Genomic DNA, 24584 nt, shown 5'->3' with positions numbered 1-24584 from the left:
AGCTAAAACCTGATCACTACTGGGTCTGGATTATTTAAAGACAAATATGTGAAAGTATCGAAATGGCATAAAGCAATCACCTTAAATCTATATACTATGTATAAAAATAAATAAATAACTGACACACATTTTTAAAGGAGGAATGAGCAGAAAAGGCTGCCCAAAGTGTTGATTCAAGCAAATTAAGGCAATAACACCAAATACTCCCAATTTATTACTTTATGCAAAGAAATTGCTATAAAACAATCAATATTTGTATATATAATATGAAGTCCTTTATTCTTTAAAACCTGTCGGATCCAGCTGGGCATAGAGTCAAAAAGACGTCTCCAGCATTCCGGTGTTACTTGCTCAATCCATGCCTGATTAATTGTTTCCTGAAGATCATGTACAAATGATTGCAACAGAAGTTCACAATTCCCTTGAGAAATTACTATTTTTAGCCCTTTTTTTTTTGCAGAGGTGAACACAAAACTTTTCCATCCTTTAACAACTCTTTAGCCCCACAAGTTTGAACTAATTAGAGACATCACTTGTTTTGTACACAGAGAGAACTATAAAACAATACACTATATGGACAAAAGTGTTTGTCCAAATCTGAAATTGTATCCATGGTATTGTACCCTTTCACAGCAATAGCAGCTTCCACTATTTTTAGAAGGCTGTCCACAAGATTTTGGAGAGTTTCTGTGGCAATTCCTTCCCATTCATTCTGCATAGAATATATGAGGTCGGCACTGATGTTGGACGAGAAGGCCCGTCCCGCAATCTCTGTTCCAAATCATTCCAAAGGTGCTCAATGGGGTTGACATTAAGGCTCTGTGCGGGCCAGTCAAGTTCTTGAACACCAAACGCATCAAACCATGTCCTTATAGTTCTTGCTTTTTGCACTGGGACACAGTCCTGTTGGAATAAAAAAGGGCTTCCCTAAAGTGTTGCCACAAAATTGAAAGCATTGCATTGTCCAAGATGTCTCGGTATGCTGAAGCATTAAGATTGCCCATTACTTAGAATAAGAGATCTGATTAAAACACCTGAATTCAATAATAAAGTTTGGCCAAATACTTATGTGCATATAATGTATGGTGTCATACTGCATTTTCCCACCACTGCATATAGAACAGGTAGCACTGTTGCATAGTGGTTAACACTGTGACCTCGCAACTTTAGGGTCGAGGGTTTGATTTCTTGTCTCAGGTCTGTGTTCAAGGAGTTTACATGTTCTTCCCGTGAGCTTGGTGGGTTTCCTCCGGGTACTCCGGTTTCCTCACGCAGTCCAAAGACATTCAGATTAGACTAACTGAAGTTCCTAAATTGTATGTGTGTGCGTGTGTGTGCCCTGTGATGGATCGGCACCTTGTCCATGGTGTACCCTCTGCCTCGTTCCCTAAGTCTCCTGGGATAGGCTCTAGGACCCCTGTGACCCTGTATACAGGATAAAGTGGTATGGAAGATTATTGAATGAATAAATGTCTATAGAACATTAAAGCATAGACATAGCGTACAAACTGACATGAAAGGAAATGTATGGTAACTGGAAATGTGTGGAGTTGTGAAACATGTGACTTTAATGTAGGTTTATGTAAAATGTTTGCCTTTACTCAAAGATGTATTTCACTAAAGTCTAAAAGTGTAAGAGTATTTGTGGTAACGTAGTTTACATAAAAGCTGAATTAAAATCGTGAGTTATGAATTCAACTATATAAACGGTGTACTTCGCGTATTGATATTTACGAACGTTTTTGTTTATTCTATAATGACTGTGAATGTTAGAAATTGTGTGTATAATTTAAAAGGCTTGGAAAACAGCTTTATCATCTTCCCCACAGTACACTGGCCAAGTCACAGTGGGGCAGTTAGAGGGAGCCGGAGGCTGCACAAAGAACAGAGTCCATCGTTCAACTTCTTCTTTAACTCCTGCCCCCTGCTGCCAGACTCGCTTTCCTATTGGCCAGAACGTTAAGGATAGCCTGCTTATTGGCTCTCCGGGAGGTCAATCATTTTTACTCGTTCCCGTTGTCTTTTCATCACGAAATGAGGTTACTCGTCTTTTAAACCCAAATCTGATGACCAGTGTTCGAAAGTGAACAAAGCTGGAATGGCGCCGACCACGGTAAGAGTGTTTCCTCATATAAAACTGCAAATATTTCTTTTTGTTAGTTCGCTTTTACAACTTTTCTTTACTTCCTTTTGAATTCTTTGGATGAAAAGTCCAGCGCTGCAGTTTGCAAACTTTGCAAAACTGCAACTCACGCCACAGCGTATTAGTAACTGTCAAGAGATTATGCAGGAAAGGGCCATTTATTAACTTTTTTATAGTAGTATCATGCATTTTGGGAATGTTGAATCTGTAGAAAGTGATGCAGTTTGGTGCAGAAGCTGGACAGTTTGCTCTTTGTTACTTTGCAGTGCAGGAGTCAGATATCAAATAACCACAGGATTCCTGTCAGGAGCAGCCTAACACACTAACACACTGGAACACATCTCACAGATCCTACACACAAAGCTTTTAATGCATGGCAAGGCTTACAAGACTTTTAGCACTGTCTTACTCTTTAATACTTTGAAGCTTGCAGCTTATGTCTTAATCATGTTAAATAATTTCAGCATTTTTGTTGTTGTACAAGCACTAAGGTTGAGAAAAGCACAATTGTGTAATATTAATAAAGTTAAATATTACACTATTAAAGTTATTAATATCTAGACATTTCATCTAGTTGCACTGGAAGGCTTTATTTTCTGGAATTTTATCACTTGTGATGCTTCACTGATGTTTTTTTTTTCCTTCGGGAAGAAAAGATTCAAAAGCTGAGTCCAAATAACTCCTTCTACATTCAAGTGAAATGCACAAAATAGTGGGAGGAAATCATGGGTGTTATATCCAATAGGAACGTACTTGGAATTCAGTCAAGAGTCGTCTGCTGTGGAGCCTAAAGGAATGTCGGCACATTTTCTGAAGTGGTTGGATATGTTTAATGCCGTAGCCCTGCTGAATGCTCAGGGCCAGAGAGGAAATGCCATATTACTGAACCATATAAGGAGCCCGGCAAGACTGGCCCAAATCCCAAATGAACATTTAGTGCACTTCATTGAGTGTAGATGGCAGCGTTTCGTCCTCTGTATGGAGAGCCATTTAGAAATCGGATCTTTGATAAAAGACCGGAAAGCCCAGAAGTGATTTGAAGAGGTTTGAAAAGCTGTGAACTGTTAAAGTGACACTTACGTCTGTATACTGTATTAAATGTAATATTACAGTATGCGGTTCATTGTGATGGTATAGAGGCATGCACAGGAAGGAGAAAATTGATCGTCGAAACACCTTGAATATGAATTTGCAAGAATAATATGTGGTTAAAAAAGCACAAAAAATGCCCTGCAGTACATCTTACTGTACATCAGCCTTTATGCCTGCTTATAGTGCAAATATTCCCTTTTGTGCTGTAGGATGCATCACATGCACGTCCGTACAGTATTAATAATTTTTTCCATTTTTTTGTGTGGTCAGACACAAACCATGAAAGCTGTCAACGCCACTAAAGCCCACAGGAGTACTCAGTACCAATTTAGTCCATAAAACAAAAACAGTATGCATTGAACAACTTGGCAAGTTAGTGCAAACATGAAAGTGTTAACACGGCCACATTGAGATTAGTGGTAACAGTTTGACGAGGCAGAGGACTTTAGTTCTTCGAAGTCTGAATCTTTTTTATCTTGTACAGTAGCCCAAATTGTGGTTTCAGACTGTATTATGTAACTCAATCCTCATCACTTCATGATGTGGAAACTTTGGCTAACCAGACAAATCTCTGTGTGAGCCTGCAGTTTTGCAGAAAGCAAAATACTGGCTGTACAGAGAGGTAAGAGCGCTCAGGGTAAGCTCAGTGTTCTTTATGCATGAAAAATGGGAATTCAGTTGGCCAAAAATACTTTTTTTTTCATTGTTTATTGAGTTCAGTGAGACATTGTTGAATATGTGACTTCCTTAAGGTTCACTAAATTCTTTTCCTCTTACACCTGGTTAAGCCACAGTTTATTTTAGACTTTTTGTAGCACTACTGAGACAAGAGCACTGATGGTATGGAATGTAGCTGTGGCTCATGAGCACAAAATGGATGACCCTCGGTTATTGATGGTTTTCGTTTCTCATGAACCTTGTGACAGAAAAGGAGATGCACCATCCAGATGTACGTGCATATGTCTGTACGCCTGTATCTGAAAAATACTGTCAGAACTATCTCGCTTCTCCAAGCTTTTTGGATGGTTTATTGTGTGTTGTTTTTTTCTGTTGCAAATGTAACCTTTCTTTTAGATGAGAAATTATTTAATAGTGTCAGAATCTGTAGAACGTTTAAGTTGGTGTCAAATGGTGTTCAGTGTTCATACGTAAAGGAATGGGGTTTCCCAGCACTTTGGTTTGTATGAGCAAGCTACCAAGTGAGGATCAGATTTCCACCGACTCCCTTTGTCTGACCCGGAGTGTTTTTTGCCCCAGGCATTGAATGGGCTATATCAGGCGATTTCTCTACTTCCCAAACAGTGCATCTACTCAGTCTTTTAGCTGAGTTAGTTTTTCCCATATGCCTTCCCTATTTTTATCCCTACCCTGTGAGACCTTGAGGAAAACCTGGCTTTCTGTTTTTGTTGCTTGGATGTTTGGAATATACAGAATTCAGGAGTCCACATTTTATGGTATTTTACCAAAATCGCATTCTGATCCATTATTATACCCAGGAGATGTAACGAGTATATCAACTTGGTTTACTTAACTGCCAAAATAATGGGCAATACAATGAGAAACAATGCTCATAATGCTACTCATATTTACCCAAAGAAGCCTGCTATGTTCTCATTAAAAAAAATATATAGTTTGATTTAATTCAGAAAAGGTTTGCAGATTGTTTTTCGGGCTGGTTTTCTTGTTAGCTTAGTCATATTAAATAGCATCTGTTATCTTTTATGTTCCGGTCATTTCAAGGATGTTCTGTGGGCTTAAGTCAGGTCTTTTTCGGGGGTGGGATTCTAAAGGACATTCCGAGACCTGTCTTAAAGCCACTTTAACATTGTCTTGGCTGTTTGCTCTGGGTTGTTATTGTGCTGGAAGGTGAATCTTTACCCTGGTTTGAGGTCATGTGTGCTCTGGAGCAGGCTTACTTCAAGGACCCTCTCTGTAATTGGCTCCATTCTCTTAGTTCTACCCAGTCTCACTGTCTCTGCTGCTAAAAAGCATGTTCCCATGATCATGCTTTATCATAAAGATGCTATTAGCAGTTGATGAGCAGTTCCTGGTTTTTGCCTGATGTAGCGTTTGGACTTAAGAGTAAATCTTTCATAAGAGTCATAAAAGCAGAGCAGCTTTTTCCACATACTTCTGAGTGTGAGTACTCAGGAGTGGCTTTTGGCTTTTTCTGAATCTCTGTTAGAGTGGCCGTTGGGTTCTTGGTGACCTCTCTGAATAAGATCTTTCATGGCCAGTTACTGAGTTTGGCTGAACCTACAGTAGTGGTTTCTCTTTGATTGTCTTCCTCTGTTTTCCATTTTACAGTAATGGAGAGCACTGTGTGGGAATATTGAAAGCTTTTTTGCACCCTTGACCAGATCTTTGTCTTAAAATTATTTAATTCCAGAGGTCTGCAGAGAGTTTTCTGCTTTTATTTTGACCTGACATTCACTGTGAATTGTAGGCCTTTATACACAAAGTTGTTGTTGATGTACAATCAATTGAATTTGCTACAAGTGGTACAACATTTTAGTTCTTGGTTTTTAAAGAAAATCTGCATTATGGATTACTGTGGCAGGAGTGGCCAAAAAGTCAATTTAATCCATTTGAAAGGGCACACTAACACAATCTATAACACAATAAAGTGCAAAATGTGAAAAGGTCTGAAACTTTCTGAACCCACGGTACATTCAGCTGACTGAATAATATAGTAAACTATTTGTCATACTACAGTACTTATATTATGTAAGGTACTAAACAGTTAAACTTAAACAAGCACATACCCACTCAGCCGAAAAAATAGGTTTGTCTTTCTTTGGAATCAGGAAGACTACATGGGTTGAAAAAACATTTTTTTTCCCTAAAGGTGCAGTTTTCACTGCAAACATACTAGCAAATTAGTGTGTATTTGCAAAAAGCACTGGAACTTGTAGATTCCTCAAAGCCTGGTGTAAAGGAGGATGTGGTCACATGCTCTGTAGGTTATAACATTAAGGGCAGTGAAGGGTGGATTTAAACACTAAATAAATCAAAGAAGCATGAAAAATCATGGTGCTAAAAGTATAAAAAATATATACATATAATTATAAAATAAAAAAAATAAAACAGTAAAAAGGCATAAATCCATGTACATCACATTATTTTATGTGACACACACACACAATTGCAATTGCTCATTACTATTCCACATTCAGTTGCAGACTGGTAGATGAGACAGTGATGAGGAAGCGATTGATGGGTACAGTGGGTGAGTGGTGGGTGTGTAATGAGGATGTCAGAGGGACAGGGAGCTAGCCATATTTAATTATGTTACATATTAATATGCAGCTTTACTTTGTTTGTATGCATCTAAGAATCTTATTACTTTTATCTTATGTTTTAGTTGTTGTTTTTTTCCCTATATAATGTTGAAGATTTGAGAACACATTTAGAAGGACACATTTACTTAACAAGAAGTGTCAGTGAGGTTTTGTGTCACAGGAAAGAAGACAAAGGGCTTTGTCGATCAATAAAGTATCTATCTATCTGTTTGGGCAAATGTTTTACTGATACTAATATTTTACAATGTATAAATGCTAACAACTACAATATATAACATAATTGAATACAATATCAATATTAATACAACTTAAGTATAAGGCATTTCAATATTAAAACTCAAAGTGCCAGAATAGTCTAAAACAACTATAATGTAGTTCATGACTAACAGTGTGTTTGACTTAATGTTTCATGGTACCACACCTTTTCTATCGTTTGCCATGACTGAGATTGACCCAATGTTTATTCTTAAGTAATATCTAAAATGTAATCAGAATCAGGAATCCTGTAGTTAAGTGTATTGCTTAAAAGTACTACAGTATCCATGAGCGAGAAAAAAAAACAAACAAAAAAAACCATATGTAGTCATTCTTGTTTTGTATGCAGGAGTCCAGGCTGAATGTTGATGCTCTGAGTAAGAAAGATGTGCTGCTGCTCTTCAGTGTGCTGGAAGGAGAACTGGAGGCCCGAGACCTCGTCATCCAGGCACTCAGGGTGAGTTGGGCACTTTAGACCTACTGTGTGATTAATGCTGCTAGTCTTTATTCTAATGCACAGATATAGTGGCATGTAACAGGGCAGCATATCTTGGTTGCATTTTTTCATTTTGAAACCCCAGTTAGTAAATCCCACTAGCAACCCCGCACAACCGAGAACAACTAAAGGATGCTTCAGTGAATGCAGTGTTAGTTCCCCTACTTTAGCTCATTTCATTGGCTACCTCCGACTGCCTGCGTCAAGTACAAGTTCCCGCTTGCCTGTTGAGTAATCAGTGGAATTTTGGCCACCTACATGGAATCATTCATCAGGGCCGGTACATGCAGCACTGCAAGTGAACAACACTTAAGCAAGTGTTACCACCACCATGTGCTACTAAAATGCCATCCACAAGTAAAAAGATTTTTTATTTATTTTTTTCTCGCCTGTCCATTTTCATGTACTAGCCAGCTCTCCCCTATACAACAGCTACAAGCTAGAGAAGGTTAATAAGTGTTTCCTTTAAGAAACATGATCACAGACAAATGTACAAATGGAGTTACTCATGTTCAGTCACGGAACAGCATGCAGTACGTAACACACTTGGAGGAAAGCACTTTTTGCCCTATATGGGTGGAGTATAACCGACAGTGGATGGCGCAAAAAAAATATGAATTTACAAAAGGTGAAAAAATAGTTAAAAAAAAAAAAGAGGTTCAGCAAAATCCAGACAAAACATAAAAAATTCTAACATAAATGCTGACAAGGATTTATATAAGTGACAACAGAGTGGAAATTCTGCTAAAGTATTCTGCTAAATTAGCATGCATTTGGTAACTGTTCATGGGCACTCTCAATATATATTCAAAGAGGTGTCAATGCAAGTGAAGGAGGTTGTAATCAGGCAAAAAAACAAAACGGACATATTAGAGCGATAGCAGAAACTTAAGGTGTGAACAAACCAACAATATGGTACATACTTAAAATGAAGGAATAAGCTGGTGAGCTTGGACACACCACAGAGGACAAGAAAAACCCCTTTACAGCATCTATTGAAGTCAAGAACACACTGGAGCAGGTTGGTACAGTGTATCATTGTCTAATAAGTCTTCATGAATGTAATTTTAGAGGGTTTCCCTGAAAACCACTGGTAACGCTTAAGAACAAAATGAGTACAGCGCAGAACTTTCTGCTTAGATTCAGGAAATGCTGTAATGCCTATAGGACAGCGCTTAACAATAAAGATGGATAAAGACCCAAAACCTACTGCAAAAGCAACCAAAGAGTTTCTTAAGGAAAAGAAATTGACTGATTCTTTTAAATGGTAATGTCAGTCATGAACCCAGCTGAGAATTCAAATCTGTGTGTGTGTGTGTGTAAACAAGACAGACAGAGTGAGAGAGAGAGAGACACTGGTAGATGTTGGACAGGTGTAGAGCTTTGTCTTGCATCCACGTTGTCCCAGACATATACTACAGATGTACCCCTCGGTAAAATCCAGATGTGTATTTAGCACGTCTCCACTGCCAACTTCAATGATGGCCCTGAAGCCAGCCTTGTGAGCACAGCTACATTTCAGCAGGCAGCAGTAAACCTGCACTGGTTTCAGTTACATGAAAGCATGTAAATTTAGTTTCTTTGTGCAAGACCAACAAAGTGTAAATACAATATGAGTGCCTTGCTGTAGCTTTAGTTTTAACAATTATTTCTTTAGAATTTAACCATTTCCTTTTTTTTTGTTGTTTAGTGGTGTTTACTTTGTGGTACATACAGTGGTGTGAAAAAGTGTTTGTCCCCTTACTGATTTCTTATTTTTTTGCTTGTTTGTCACACTTTAATGTTTCAGATCATCAAGATAACACAAATAAACACATCATGCGGTTTTTAAATGAATCTTTTTATTATTAAGGGAAAACTAAATAGCCCTGTGTGAAAAGGTGTTTGCTCCCTAAACCTAATAACTGGTTGGGCCACCCTTAGCAGCAACAACTGCAGTCAAGCGTTTTTGATAACTTGCAATGAGTCTGTTAAAACCCTGTGGAGGAATTTTGGCCCACTAATTTAATTTAATTCAATTTATTTATTCAATGTACTCATCTTTGCAGAATTGTTGTAACTTAGCCACAATGGAGGGTTTTCAAGCATGAACCGCTTTTTTAAGGTCATGCTACAGCATCCCAGTTGGATTCAGGTCAGCACTTTGACCAGTCCACTCCAAAGTCTTCATTTTATTTTTCTTTAACCATTCAAAAGTGGACTTGCTGGTGTGCTTTGGATCATTGTCCTGCTGCAGAACCCAAGTTTGATTCAGCATGAGGTCACAAACAGACATTCCCCTTCAGGATATTTTGGTACGCAGCGGATTTCATGGTTACATTTATTAAAGCAAGTCTTCCAAGTCCTGAAGCATTAAAACAGCCCCTGACCATCACACTACCACCACCATATTTTACTGTTGGTATTCAATTCAATTCAATTCAATTTTATTTGTATAGCGCTTTTAGCAATTTTCATTGCCGCAAAGCAGCTTTACACAGTCAAAAGAATTATTTAAGTTTGTATGAAATGTGAATTTGTATGAATCAAAATGGTCAGTTTGTCCCTGGTATGGTCAGGTATGATGTTCTTTTTCTGAAATGTGGTGTTACCTTTACGCCACACATAATGGGACACACACCTTCCAAAAAGTTAAACTTTTGTCTCATAGGTCCACAGAGTATTTTCCCAATAGTCTTGGGGATCATTAAGATGTTTTCCGGGAAAACTGAGACGACCCTTAATGTTGTTTTTGCTCAGCAGTGGTTTTTGTCCTGAAACTCTGCTATGCAAACTATTTTTGCCCAGTCTCTTTCTTATGGTGGAGTCTCACCTTAACTGAGGCAAGAGACCCCTGCAGTTCTTTGGATGTTGTTGTAAGGTCTTTTGTGACCTCTTGGATGAATTGTCACTGCGCTCTTGGGCTAATTTTGGTCGTCCGACCACTCCTGGGAAGGCTTTTAACTGTTGTGGCTTTAGAACCTTTTCCAGACAGATAGATCTCAATTATTTTCTTTCTCATTTGTTTTTTAATCCAGGAAGATGTCTAGCTTTTGAGGATCTTGTCAGGCAGGTCCTATTTAAATGATTTCTTGATTGTGAACAGGTGTGGCAGTAATCAGGCCTGGGTGTGGCTAGAGAAATTTAACTCAAATGTGATAAACCAGAGTAAAGTTATGTTTTAACTTTTTCATACAGGCTATGTAGTTTTGGATTTTGTTTTCCCTTTAAAACCTTCATTTAAAAACTGCATGATGTGTTTACTTGTGTTACCTTTGAATAATATCTAAATTTGTTTGATAATCTGGAACATTAAGTGTGACAAATATGCAAAAACATAAGAAATAAGTAAGGGAGCAAACAATTTTTCACACTACTTTACATGTAGTTATTGATGTTTTTTCAGTAATCGCTCATTGGGGATTTGTGAGTGTTTGCTTGGAGTACAGGGTGAACAATTCTCCCAAACATAGCTGGAAAGAATGATAAAAGTAATGATATTCTCTGTAAATTATCAGAATCCTTCCTGAACATAAGCTCACTTTCTTGCTCATCTTTTACTTTTTTACTTTTTTGAATTTTGCAATCACACGGCAGAGCCAATACATTTTCATCATCCTGATACATATTAAAATTCACGATGCCATTAATCTTCTCTAGATCCCATGAACCACCAGCCGCAAAAGCTATTATAAAAATAAAAAAAAACTGTTAGTTGTGTGTCAGCAGAGGTACGATGTGCATGTTTGTCAGCACTTTGGAATTATTGCAGCTATTAATCAAATAAGAAAATTGATGCATGTTTTAGAGTGTTTTCCTCCTCCAGAGAGTTTGTTGGGAAGCTTGGCTGCATTCCTCTTTGAGTTTTTCAGGAGCGACCTTTCAGCATTGTAAAATTGGCCCACTCATTCATTGACGCTTAGTCAGTATGTGTCACTGTCTATTTGTCTGTGAAAACAACGCTGAGACCTTGTTACGTTGTGCCTGGGTTCTGCCTCACAGTTTGTGCAGTAAAGTCAAAGCTCTTAAGGCCTGAGTCTGTGTATTATACAAATAATAGAAGTGATATTTTTGCATATCTTGTAGAGAAATAAGGAAGTGCTACCAACCAACTTCAGAGTCATGTTTTCCATGTCTTATGGCTGTTGTTAGCAAAAAGAATCTAAAGGGAAGAAACTTCTATTCAAAAAGAGGAACGTTGTACAGTGTCCGGCACAAGAGTAAAATAACAATATCTTTGTTTGCTTTGCTTTCATGTAGGGTGTTAAAAGCAGATTTTATGTAAAGCAGTTATGTGTTTTGCAATGCTGTCAATTGATACAGTTCTTATCTATTTAATCACAGTCATAGTCGATTTATCACAATTTTAAAATACTGAGAATTGCTTGTTTTATAAACGTGCAATATTGGAATAAAGAAATGTATTATAAACTGGTTAGTTGAAATAGATTATACAGTTGTATAAAATATTAACATTTAACAACTATTACATTCAAATGTCTCGAAGAGGACTTGCACTGCATGCAGTGGCTGGGTAGTATGGAATGAGGCAAACTCTCCGACAGTGGGGCTCAAACCCGGATCCTCAGATCTAAAAACCGACAACCTAGAACCTTAGGTGCCTGAGCCACCACTCCCACATTTTACGTTTAATGTATGCATGCAAAATACTTTCTTCTTGATGGTAACTTGAGCACACAATGTTGGTTTTAGTCAAACTTAAAGGGTTTTTCTAACAAAACTGTTCACACCCTGTAACGTTTCCTTAGTCATCTTATTTTCAGCGGTAAACATGCCATTATCACACATAGCCAGGTAACTGTGTTGTAATTATGGGAAGCAATTAGGGTCAAACTTGGTCATGTGATTAATTTGCATAAAGAATAGCAATGCATTAAATTACCTAGTAATTTGCGAACAAATTCCATTTGAACAAATTTAATTGTCTTTCATAGTCATAGTGAAAATGGAGTGCATGGATAGAACAGTATTAATGGGTGAAAAAGCATCCTTATGAGAGAGCACCCTCCATATGTTTTCGCACCTACATTTATTTTTATTATTGCCTTTACTCATGATTTTTTCAGTGATTTTAAGGTGAACCGGATAAAATTTTATTTTATAATGATTATTTCACTGTTGCTTATTTGAATTATATTCACAGCAAATATAATCATTTAAAGTATATATTTTTTGCACATTTCTTTATTTAATTTTGAATAAGTTCATTTTCCAGTGTGTGACCCCTTCAGTTCATCTGTAAATTTCAAATCAAGTCCAGTCAAGTAGGCTTTTATTGTAATTTCAACCATATACAGTTTAGTATACAGTGTAACAAAACAATATTCGTAGTGCGAATAAATTGTCCATGAGATGGTAAATGCAGTAAACAATTTGTGTCTAACCCTTGACTTTCACAAGGCTGTAGTTTAAACCACACACATACCCCCACACTCCCAGATGTACCATGAACAGACAATATTTTAAAAAAACTGTTGGTAAGTAAATCTTCCTAAACTCTTCTCTTGCACCCTCCTCAAGATAATGTGTTCCTGATAAGATTAGACTGTAGGATAATTCCTTGGCAGCCACTTCACTTTATCAAAATGTCCGGGGGCTCACTTCTTCAGTGGTTGTTCACTAGCAGTAAGAGCTTGAAACTGACAGGAACTTTAACAGTGTGTCTCTGACAGCCTCTCCTTGTAGGCATTTATCTCATCACAGCAGCAATGTAGGCCATCAGCAACAAGTAGCAAATCCTTTGGTTTATCTATATTCTTCTGTTGTAAGATACTGATGTTCTTTTTAACTTACGTAGTTATTTTAGTAAAGAAACGGATCTTGTGAAAAGCATTTAATTGTCTGAGTAGCTCAGATAACAGTTTTTTTTTTTCATGTAAATTTTGGAAATTGTGCCATAGGAGCACATTAAAGTGTGATGGAGTTTACTATGAAGTTTTTATTGACCAACAAGCAGGGTGATTTTTGTCAGCATGATATTTCAGGATCAGGTGATTTATATGGAATTCTGTATGATTTATTTGGAAGTATATTTGTAACAAGCAGATGAACTTATCCCGCTGCAAATTAAATGATTAGATTTTAAATGATTAGATTTTAAATTTGGTCCGAACAAAAAAAATAAAAATATATTTTATTTATTTTCTTTGCCATTGAAAATATATTTTAAGAGCATTTCTTGCCTACAGATTAGCAACAAGAAGGACTAGACTTGGTGCTGGTGTAGACATTTTTATTGATGACACTGGCAATGTTCTACTTGTTATAGTTTAGTTTTTAGTTTCATTTGCAGTGGGATAAGTCAGACCACTTCCTCCTTTTACACTGTGTTAATTGAAAAGTAGGCGAAAAAAACAGTTTCTACTTTGACACATGCACTAAGTAAAATTACAATCAATGTTTATCTTTTTACCATACACCAATATAGGCCTCTTCCGAATGGTTGAGATGTTGCTTCATGGGAAAAGTATGAATAGATTTGTTTTACAAATGTTTTGGGGCATAACTTAACTTTATCTCTTGTGGTATGCAACAAACAATTAAAAAGACAAAGTATTTAAAGGCACACCATCATCTAGTGGATTTTTTAGCATAGCAAGTGTTAGGGTTGGCTCATTCAGGTTCAGGTTCAACACATGTTTTTAACATGACAGTCACTTAAAAGGGTGCTCTACCAAAATGTTTAGCAGAATATCAAAGGTTTGCAAATATATTGCAGTTTGCATTTAGAGTAAGCATTAAATACACAAAGGACTTTATATTCTTATGTATGCTGTTTACTTCACCCACACTTAACCATCAATAGGATAAAGTGGTTTCTGAATGCTAGTATGTGAGATCAAATCAAACTTGAAATGCTCCAGGAGTATAAACTGTTCGGCCATAACTTTCTAAAAAAAAAACAGCAAACTATAAATGGAAGAACAATAAGTAAAAGAGAAAAAACAAATGCAACCTTTCTATAAATTAGGTAAAATTATCTTAGTAAAGGTACAAGCAAATATAACAACTATGGAAGCAAGCAGAATTGGTCAATCAGCTATTAAAATCTATTCGCATGTTTTACTCCCTTGGGGGCACCAATAGAAATGTTTATTTTTGTACCCTACACTAATATAGGCCTCTTCCAAATGGTTGAGATATTGAAAGTATAAATTTATTTGCTAATTAAAAAAGTACAATTTGAGCACTGATCAACTATAGTTTACTTTAGTCAGAAGAAAGTTTACTCCTCCATCTGACATGCCTTATGCAAAGGCATCCACTGGACCACTAGTGGAGTTTGTTTTTCTTACTTGTATACTTGGAGGAGTGGGGTGGGGGCCGAGGATGTTCACTAAAGAATGTAGAAGAAGAGCTTTTACAGAGCAGAGGCAATTATAGTCAAGCCAGTTGTACGTCATCTCTGCAAACATAAACAAACATGACTATCTTCTTCTCTTTGTTTTCCTGTATCTTTTCCCTCTTAGGATTTAATTGAAGAGATGTTCTTGAGGCTGAGAGAATTTATGTACTGAAAGATCTTTGTTCATCTACAGTGAGTAGCATTAGGCTGAAAAAATGTTAACGTCTTGCCACATTTTTTCTTAAGACCTTAAAAGCAATATTCTTTCTTTGTGTGGCAGAATTGTCCCTGTCAGATCATGCCAAAAAGCCTAAAGCATGCTCATCTCATTTAGAATTAGTCTCATAGGGTGCAGTGATGCCTTCAGCTCTGTGGAATAGTCTGACTTTCAGAGCTTTTTTAAATCACTGCCAGGTGGCTGATGTTTAGTGCTGGATGCTGTTTATCTAAGGTGAAAGGCAGAATTTCCTATCTGTCATTATGATTTACATGTGTAGAAACGAAGAACTGTCTGTTTGATTCACTGACCTGTGCTGGTATGTAAACAATTAATTTAACTGGATGTTCTTTACTATATATGAAGTCAACTCTTGTGCCTCTTAGAAATTGAAGTTTCTTCACCTGCATCTATTGCCATATTCACTATGCGTTCTTAACACACAGTTCTCCACAGATATCCCCTTCTTTTCTCACATTCTGTGTCTCTGTTTCCTCTATTTTTTTGTCTTCCTTCATCTATTCCAGAATTAGTGTCACGGAGTTCACAAAGTGTTCAAAGACCCCTAGATAAACCACCAAGAACGGAAGAGAGGGATGACTCATACGTAGTTATTCAGGCTTCATGTATTTGTGTATTCTGTACTAAACTACAGGCAAACCTTTACTGATCAGAAAAAAAGTGTGAATTATAAACCTGTAGTCCATCAGGGTATGACTTCCAACAGCCACCATATAAAGTTAAAACTGCTTTGCTCCCTGGCAGTTTATGGGTCATGGGAAACACTTTCCCATACGTTCCCATACAGTAAGTCTCCAGATAAACATGGATATGTTAAGTGCAGGTCAGCATGTAAAGGCTCATCTTTTATAGTGTGTCTGGCACAAAACACTCACACTTATCAGATGGTCCTTCATGTTTTAACCTGACTCCTGTCAGTATCTAATCCTCTTACCTCAAAGCTCATTGAAAACAACTGTCTTAATTTAATCTTCTTCTTCTCTCCAAGCTACTTAAACCATCTAGGCTCCATCTACAGCTTGTAAACCTACTTCCCTAACTGTAAAGCTGTGTACTCTGTAAACTGTAAACTGTACTCCTTGCCTTCTGGTGGCATGAGCAGCTTAAATATCTTGCATGACTCCAGTTGTTTGGGCCTCTCATCTTGCACCGGTGTACTCCGGGCAGATTTTCCTCTCTTTCTAGACCTCCCATTTTGTCTCTGCATGAAATAAATTAATGCTAAAGGCCAAAGATTGTGTATTATGCACAGTGAGCTTCTGAGGATGGTTTATGTTGTTCATGGCAGGGTCATGAGCTCTGTATCCTTGTGTTTCCTGTTTCTAAAGAGAAGCATGTGTTGGGCGGTGAGAGAGGCGCCGGATAACTCTTCTGCAAAAGTCTGTGTTCTTGCTTTAGATACAGTTTGGCATGAGTCATCAGCCCTCTATGTTGATATGGAAAATCAATTATGTAAAATTGTGCTCCGGATTCCTGAATACTGTCACACACATGCTCGTTGTTGTCTTTTTTAATTACCTTTTCCATTTCATTGAGAGCCTTTTGCCATTTTGCAGGCCCAGCGCAGAGAAACATATGTGTGGGAGCACTATGGGAAGTATGATCTGAGCGATCCCTTCCTGGCCCTTCAGAGGGACAACGAGGCTCTTCGGGGCTCTGCTCAGGGCAGAGGAAATGGAGCAGGTTGTTCACAGAGACGAGAGACACGCAGCAAGCGCACTGATCCACTGACCATGCTCAGGCTGGTGGTGGGACACTGCAGGAGAATGCAGGAGAAGATGCTGAAACAGCTTGCAGCTGCTGAGAGCAGGCACAGAAGGGTAAATATGCACTGTATTTTGCATATTTATTAATACAGATTAACAGTTGTTCTCCTGATTTGTCTTTGCATGTGCTTCTGCTGACACCAATAGTCACGCTTGTAGCGTCATCTGTTTCTCACCATTAGTTGATTATTCTATTCTTTACAGGCTATATGAAGTCAAGCAAGGATTTTGATTAGGAGGTTAACTATTTCTTGCGTTTAAATTAAAAAAAAAAGTCAATACAAATATTTACAATACATATATAGTCAATACATATATTCTAGATTTATTACATACAAATTGAAGTATTTCATATCTTGTTTGTTTTAATTTTAATGATTATAGCTTATAGCTCATGAAAATCTCAAAATATTAGACTATTTTATTTCGAGTTTAAGTAAATTACTCCTCATACAGTATAATTACAGTGTATCCCTTGGTCAAGTTCAGTACACACATTGGAAAGACTGCTGACTTCACTGTTATTTAGAAGACAATAATCTACACCCTCATTGGTGAAAGTGATGGCTCTTCACACAGTGCTGTATTGAAGCATACAGTATGCTGGGAAAGTTGACTAAAAAGCTGTGGTAGTAAAATGTGCACACGCAACAGGGGTGACCATAGGATTAAAAAGATTGTCAAGCAAAGCTTGAAAGCTTCACAAGGAGTGGAGTGGGGCTGGAGTCTGTGCAACAAGAGCCACCATGAACAAACGCCTTAAGAAGATGGGTTAGAGCTGTTGCATTCCTCGTACTCCTGAACCAGAGACAATGTCAGAAGCATCTTACCTGGATTGAGGAGAAACAGAACTGAACAGGAAATCTGGAGAAAGAGTAAAGAGGCACAGAATCCAAGTTTCTTGATGTACTGTGTGGATTTTACAGTTGAAGAATGCAGAAGATTTTAGAGTACTGCATGTTTCTATCCATCTGCTGACGAGCTTTATGAAGATTCCAGTGTTGTTTTCTGGCAGAACTTTCAGTGATAAAACTGAAATACCACTAATAGATTTGCTGACCATAATATTACTGATTGACAAGTTGAAGGCTGCTATCAAAGCAACCTGGTCTTCAATAACACCTCAGCACCTCAGCAGTGCCACAGGCTAATCACCTCCATGCCATGCCGCACTAATGCAGTAATACATGTACTGAGTGCATAAATCAACAAAACTTCTTTTAATCCTGGTATTGTAAATCCTTCTTTTATTGATCTTAGGAAATATTCTACTCTTTTGAGATACTGGATTTTTTAATTTTTTATGAGCTATAGGTCTGTAATCATTGAAATGAAAACAAATAAATGCTTAATATTTAACTTTACTTGTAATGCATCTGGAACATATGAGCTTCTCTTTTCCAAAACAAATGACACAAAAAAATTAACTGTTGATCTATACATTTTCGAGATGCATTGTGTATTATGCCAGAATCCATAATAAGGAAAGGTGTTACAGTACGCAACAATTAGTTAATACTGTTGCCTCTTTGGTGCCCCCTTATGCTGGTTTCAGGTCATTGCAGATTTAGAGGAGGAGAAGAGGCGGCATGCTGAGGATACAGCTGAGGGAGATGATGTCACATGCATTTTAGAGAAGGAACGAGAACGCCTCCTACAGCAGGTACGGAAACCTGCACCACTATGCCTGGGTTTTAAAATGCATATTAGCATACTGTATAATGCAACAGTAAATAGTGTATACTGTATGCAGTAATGCATGCAATATGTAGAGGTGTTTGCTAGTAAACTCATGGAACCACAGTACAAAGTTCGCTCTTGAGGACACCTTGGTCAAAATGACCTACTATACTGCGTGCTTTCATGGTAACTGTTGCTTTAATGCACTAGGTCTGAACTTTAAAGGTTTTTATAAAAAAATAAATAAAATAGTTAAACAAAGTAAAACTAAGTGAAAGCATGCAACCATTAAAGTCATTCAGGAACTGAAAGGCTTTTAAAGCAATTAATGAAGTGAAACACAAAGATAAAAGCACATTCTTAATAAACTACAATTGCATTAATGTTTATGAGCTGATGGAAAACAAGATGATTCTTCCTTCCTTTTTTCTTTTTGTGTTGCATTGCGGAACATAGTACATTTCTTAAGATAGCTGCGACTGCATACAGGCTCAAGCATTATGTTACTGTAACTGTATGGCATGTTTACATATTGTGATTTTCAACAAATTAAGGATGAGTTGTATGCTGTGTATATAAAAACAACTTTTTCTTTTTTGAGAACATTAATTTTTTTTTACATTCTTTTCTTGTATATTACATTTATGATTTGGAAAATGTTTGGTATTTAGAAAACAAAGATGCAAATGACACAAAATTATTGATTCAGTCAATTATTCAGTTATTCATCACTGTTAATCACTATAATAATTGGTTTTGTGTGTTTAGTTGGAGTTTGAAAAGGCAAAGTTCTCCCGTGTGGAGAAAGAGAACAAGCGATTGCAAGCTCAGCTAGAGGATGAACGTGTTCAGCACAAGCAGCTTATGGCTGCACTGGGGCGAGAATGCAAACGCTCGAGCTTGCGTGCCCACGAGGAGGGACAACGTGCCAGTGAACTTAGTTGCCGCCTAGACCGCCAACGTACCACAAATCAAAGCCTGAAGGCAGAGCTTGAGGAGGAAAAGAAGCGTGCCATGCAAATGGAGGCAACGAGGGAAGAACTGCTGGCTGAGTTTGATACAGAAAGGGAGCAGCTGGGTCTGCGGCTAAGACGGGAAGGGGCATGCATCATTGCTTTACAGGAGGAGGTGGAGAGGCTGAGGAGAGAGGTACGACAGCTCAGGGGACGGGAGGACAATTTGGAACATAGTAGCGAATTTCGGGAGGTGAAAGACTTTTTAGTGGAGAGTGGAATAGAAAAATCAGACATGATCCAGCTTAAGATTAATGGTCATCAGACTCTGGTAGAGGAAGGAGGGAGTGTCTTGTTGGAGATGAAAGAGAACGAAAGAGAAAATGAAGCTTTTCATTCTACCTTAACCCCCGACTATAGCGTATTGACTAATGGAACTGTGTCATCCGCTAATCTAAATAATGAGAGTCCCTCAACCTGCAGCACAGACTCCTCACCTGACACAAGGTCTTCCTCTAGCCTACAGGCTGCTTATCAGGCTGGGATCCAGCAGCGTTTCCATGCAGCACGTCACAAATTCCAGTGCGTTGCTGAGCAAGACCTCCAGCTGGGTTCACCTGTCTCTCATTCCCCTCGTGACCTTTCACCCGGTGCCACCGCAGATCCTCCAGCAGAGTGCAGCAACTCCAAACAAGCAGGCCGCAGCACAGTGACTCAGTCTGTCAGCCGTTTCATCACCAAAACAGCATCGACACCCAACAGCTCACCCTTTGGCACAGACTACCGTGCAATGGCCCCACTCGCAGCTCTGTCTCCTGGAATTCGCTCTCCCACAATCCCCAGGGTGGATAGGGGCATCCCTCCACCCATTCCCCCTAAGAAACCAGGCTTGGCTGAGACCCCACCCTCCCCTGCCACCCTCCGAGCTGCACACATGGCTCAGATATTAGCTGGATGTGGGCGGAAAAGCACAGAAAACAGCAAAGAGCCAGACATGCTGTTGTCTTCCAGCAGCTAACAAGCATATCTTAGTCAAATAGTCATGGGTTCTGCAGTGGCATCTGTATTATTTTGTTTTGCTTTAGATCTCTTGCTTCTACATTTTAATGTTTATGCCTGTTATGATAAAACTAATAATTTGAATTGTTGACCAGTCATGTTATATTAGTTATGTGCTAAGAAAGGAATAACACATGTGGATGGCCATGATCTTTTATGAAAGGATTCCATGTCTGGGTGGTGTGACATTCAAATTCCACACTGAAGTAAATTCTTTGTTTAACAGCATGGTTTAAAGATTGTTGTTCAACTTGTACCACAGCAATTTGCCAGCGATGACATTTGAAAAAATTGTCTATAAACGTTTTTACCTGTTACATTTAACATTATAAATAGTTTGTGAGACGAGTTAGCTCCTTTTATCACGTGCCATTTTTATACCAGCTATAGGCTTTGGATAACTAGTCTCTCTTTAATTATACAGACAGTATGGTTATGAATAGAACTCAATGATACCAAAAATGGAGCTTGTGTTCTGTAAAGTCCTGTTCTGAAGACTTTCCTTAAGAAGCTGTTAGGCTGCATTGACACTCGGAACTCCTTTCATACACATTAAATAAACGCGTCTTATTAGGGAACTTCAGTATTTTGGTGAGTATACCGGACGCAGGTTTATCTTTGAAAATCCATCGTGAAACTGAAGAAATGATAACAGATACGCACTAGTGCCTAAGTATAAACTGTCATTAATGTTACAGCTGGAACTTTGGTCAGAGCTGTGTGGTTAAAAAAATGTATGTGTAATGCTGTGGAATAATTAATCACATGAAAGGTCATGCTGTTGTACTGAATATCAGCATGGCTGTGATGCAGTTGTATGTACAAGTTCGCAGCCTATACCGCATCATGTAGCCAAAAGAGGAGGAGAATTACAGTCCTGTCAATCTTGTAAGTTTCCCTTTATATTTCCACTTATTCTGCTTAGATTATCAGCTAACATCTGGTGTCCTGGAAGCCAGTTAGCTTTGTAGCTTGCGTTAGCCATGAAAAAAAAACGTTCCAGTTCCGAGGCAATTCGGGGTGCTTTAGAAGCAATTGATGAGTGTTTTTCAAAGATAATAATAATAAAATGTTATCAGATGTATTTTTTGTATATTCTGCAAACTTCCACACATTTCAAATATCAATATCAAGAATTGCTTTTGGCGATGTTGACCAATGAGACCAGCTAATATCAGAATAAGGGTTAGTTTTAACGCAGTACCTTTGATATTGCCCAGTAAAACATTTTCTCAACACATTAAAACACCATTTGTCTTTTGTGTTGCTAATTATTGTGTGTTAACTTTAAAATCATATCACCATGGATTTTGTGTATTTTTACAATCATGTTAAGTCTGAGGTAAATTAAAAAAAGGATACAATTAACATATACATAGTTTTTTTTTTTTTTGCTTACACTGAAATTTTGTGTGCTCATCATATGCTTTTATATCATGTATATGGTCTTCTTTGAGTAGCCAAGTTTTTGTAAGTTCTTACACATTGAATGCATAGCATACAGTAATTTTATTTTTGTTCTCTTTGTATCTGGAATGCTTTCTAGTTTATACACTGTAATGTATGTTTGTGACAGATTGTGTGATGCAGACAAGCTTGCGTTTTACAGCTTTTGTAATTTGTGCATATGTATATAAAATATTACACAGCAACTATTATCTTTTTTAAATATTAACTATTAAAGTTCTGCTTTAATGATATACCTCTCACATGAGGTAGGTATGTTATATCTGATGTTCACACTTATTAGTGTATTATTTTATTTTATGCACTGTGTTAACTAGTTGGTCAGTTGCCCAATCCGGTCTACTCCATGTCAGTGTTACATAATAATGTAATGTACTATAACAATGTATAAGTTGGGGTAGATACTATAGTATTCCTATCCATATTCAATATATGTATACGCTGATCAGCGTTACTATTAAAACCATTAACATTATAAGCAACTAGGATTTAGGTTCTCCGTGTGCCACCAATGTGGCTCTGTCTCCTTGGGGCGTGGCTCTGCAGGGCCTCTCAGTGTATGCTGTGGTGTTCTGGCACCAGGACGTTGTCCTCGGATACTTTGGGTGTGGGCATGGGTGAGCCATGATCCTGCTGGTGTGTAGTTGGTAACCCAGTGTTGTTCAGTTCAGTGGTTATAATGTTATAATGTAATTGGTGAATCCTTGGCCATAGCAAATACAGTATTGAACTCTTTTGTTTATAAAGGGTTTTTTTTTGGACTTCTTCAATCCAGCCACCAGAGGGAAGCAACTGGTTAAGTTTGTGGTAAAGGTCCTTTTTTTTTCCTTCCTAGTGTGTAGTGTATAATTCCTTTTTTTTTAATCCATGCTTATAATCATTTAGGAAATAAAGCATTATTATCTGGGACAGTATTTAGTATTAATTGGTTTGTTCATTTTGTTTAATAATATAATTATTCTAATTATTTTAATATTGTCTTAAAAAACTGTCAAATTCTGCTGTTGAACTAAGAACTAAGTGTGCGAAAAATGTGTGAACTTCACAGGCAACCATGTGAGACTAACAGACTAGGAGCCTCTCCCTAAATCCATAATCCCCTTGTTATATCTGTGTGTGTGTGCATGTATGTGTGTGACATGGGAGACAGAGAAGCAAACATGCATGAAGTATGCACTGGTCTGCTGCCCTGCTGTATAGCACTTACTAATGACCAATTTTGTGTGAAGTATTTAGTTTGGAATTAAAATGAAAAACGTTTTTACAACCAAATAGCACAGATGGAATATATCTGCATGAGGTATTAGCTTTTAGATGTAGCATTGTCCCTAATTTTAAAGTTCTGTTCAGGACTAAAAGACCCATTAGATTTTTTTTATATAAGGGAGGAAATACTTAAACCATGAAATAATTTCCATCATTATACTTAATGTGCCAGTTTCGATTTCTGTTTCCACTTAAAAAACAGTTTTATAATCTTATTTATATTACAGAGATGATGTAGCTGTAAAAATGACTGGTCAATGGTTAACTCCGGAGTATGTCCAAAAATTATTGTATAAAAGAAACATTTCCACAAAAATATTTTTACTAAGCTTTTTTTTATTTGTTTTCACATCCTTGAAAATTGCTACGCCTAAAGGATAGATACAGTAGAGTTTGTGTAGAATTTCAGTGCTCAGTAGTATGCTCCAGGTGTGAATGGAGGTGTGCAGGTTATCCTTTCTGTCCCATCCAAGGTGTATTGCCATTTTAATATATGTGTTCCTGGGACTGGCTGACAAATATGCTGTCACTCCCACCAGGATAAAGTGGTCACTGAAGTCACGATTGCTTCTCTTAGTATTCAGTGTTTTCCCTTTTTGTTTTTAATATTTTAGTGTCTCATTAATTACACTAAGTATTTGGATATTTTATCCAAAATCCTGGTTTGAGCCTAAAAGATTACGTCCAAATAAACACAGACATGGTTGTGGGATCCAAAAAGAAGTGTTTTGCAATGACCATCTCAGTCCCTGGATTTGAACCTTGTTAAAAAACATGTGGTCTGAGTTGAAGAAGGAAGTCACATGCACAATCCCAAGAATTTAAAGGAGCTTAAATGTTCTGCAAGAAGGAGTACAACAAGATCCATCATGTCCTTCAACCTTATTATATATTAGTAAAAAACACATCAACAGAAGAATTTTTGGCACCTTTGGTAAAGATGAGTAAAAATGTTTTAATGGTTAGCTTAACTGCATACTGACAATGTGAAGATGTGAAAATAACTGAGAAGAAAACAAATGGAATAAAAAAAAGGACAAAGTATTTTACACCAACTAACGGTGATGTTTATGGCTAGAGATGTAAATATCTCTCACTTTGAAATCAAATCCAGATTTCTGTAAAGCTAATTTGTGCCAATATCTATTGTTAAAATATTTTACAAATAAAATTTTACTGAATTAAAGAAATCAAACTATTTGGAATTCATGTCAGAAGAATGCCTTTTCTTTTATCTAACCACAGATGTAAGCACCTGGAGTTTGCTAGACACTACTTAAACTTTGATTGTAGGCAAGTTCCATTGACAGATGAGAGACAAATAAAGTTGTTTGGCATCAAACAGTTAAGGCGGGTTTGGCATCAAAAGAAAGATGGTTACACAGAGGACAACTTAATCCCACTGTTTGGTCTGGTGCTGGATCTATGATGGACAGCTGATTCTCTTCCAATGCCGTTGGAACTTTGGCATGAATGGCATCATGGATGCCATTATGTACCGAGCGATTAAAATGAAAATGTG

General features: G+C 37.5%; 1 protein-coding gene across 1 annotated transcript; it reads left to right on the top strand.

The window, feature by feature from the left end:
- Nucleotides 1-2018: 2018 nt before the first annotated feature.
- On the top strand, nucleotides 2019-23320 carry cttnbp2nla (CTTNBP2 N-terminal like a). Its single transcript, XM_053499674.1, has 5 exons — nucleotides 2019-2113; nucleotides 7142-7249; nucleotides 16428-16691; nucleotides 18193-18300; nucleotides 19086-23320. Exons 1-5 carry the CDS (start codon nucleotides 2099-2101, stop codon nucleotides 20286-20288), a joined length of 1698 nt encoding a protein of 565 aa, XP_053355649.1. The 5' UTR covers nucleotides 2019-2098; the 3' UTR covers nucleotides 20289-23320.
- The last annotated feature ends 1264 nt before the right edge of the window (nucleotides 23321-24584 follow it).

Source organism: Clarias gariepinus, chromosome 6 (assembly GCF_024256425.1).
Source record: "Clarias gariepinus isolate MV-2021 ecotype Netherlands chromosome 6, CGAR_prim_01v2, whole genome shotgun sequence".
In the NCBI taxonomy this organism is placed as follows: Eukaryota; Metazoa; Chordata; class Actinopteri; order Siluriformes; family Clariidae; genus Clarias; species Clarias gariepinus.
This window is presented reverse-complemented; position numbering and strand designations above follow the sequence as displayed.

What these genes read in the sequence shown, in the direction of transcription:
- cttnbp2nla (XM_053499674.1), top strand. An exon ending in TCGTCATCCAGGCACTCAGG is followed by an intron (nt 7,250 to 16,427) that starts GTGAGTTGGGCA and finishes GCCATTTTGCAG; the next exon opens with GCCCAGCGCAGAGAAACATA. An exon ending in GAGAACGCCTCCTACAGCAG is followed by an intron (nt 18,301 to 19,085) that starts GTACGGAAACCT and finishes TTGTGTGTTTAG; the next exon opens with TTGGAGTTTGAAAAGGCAAA.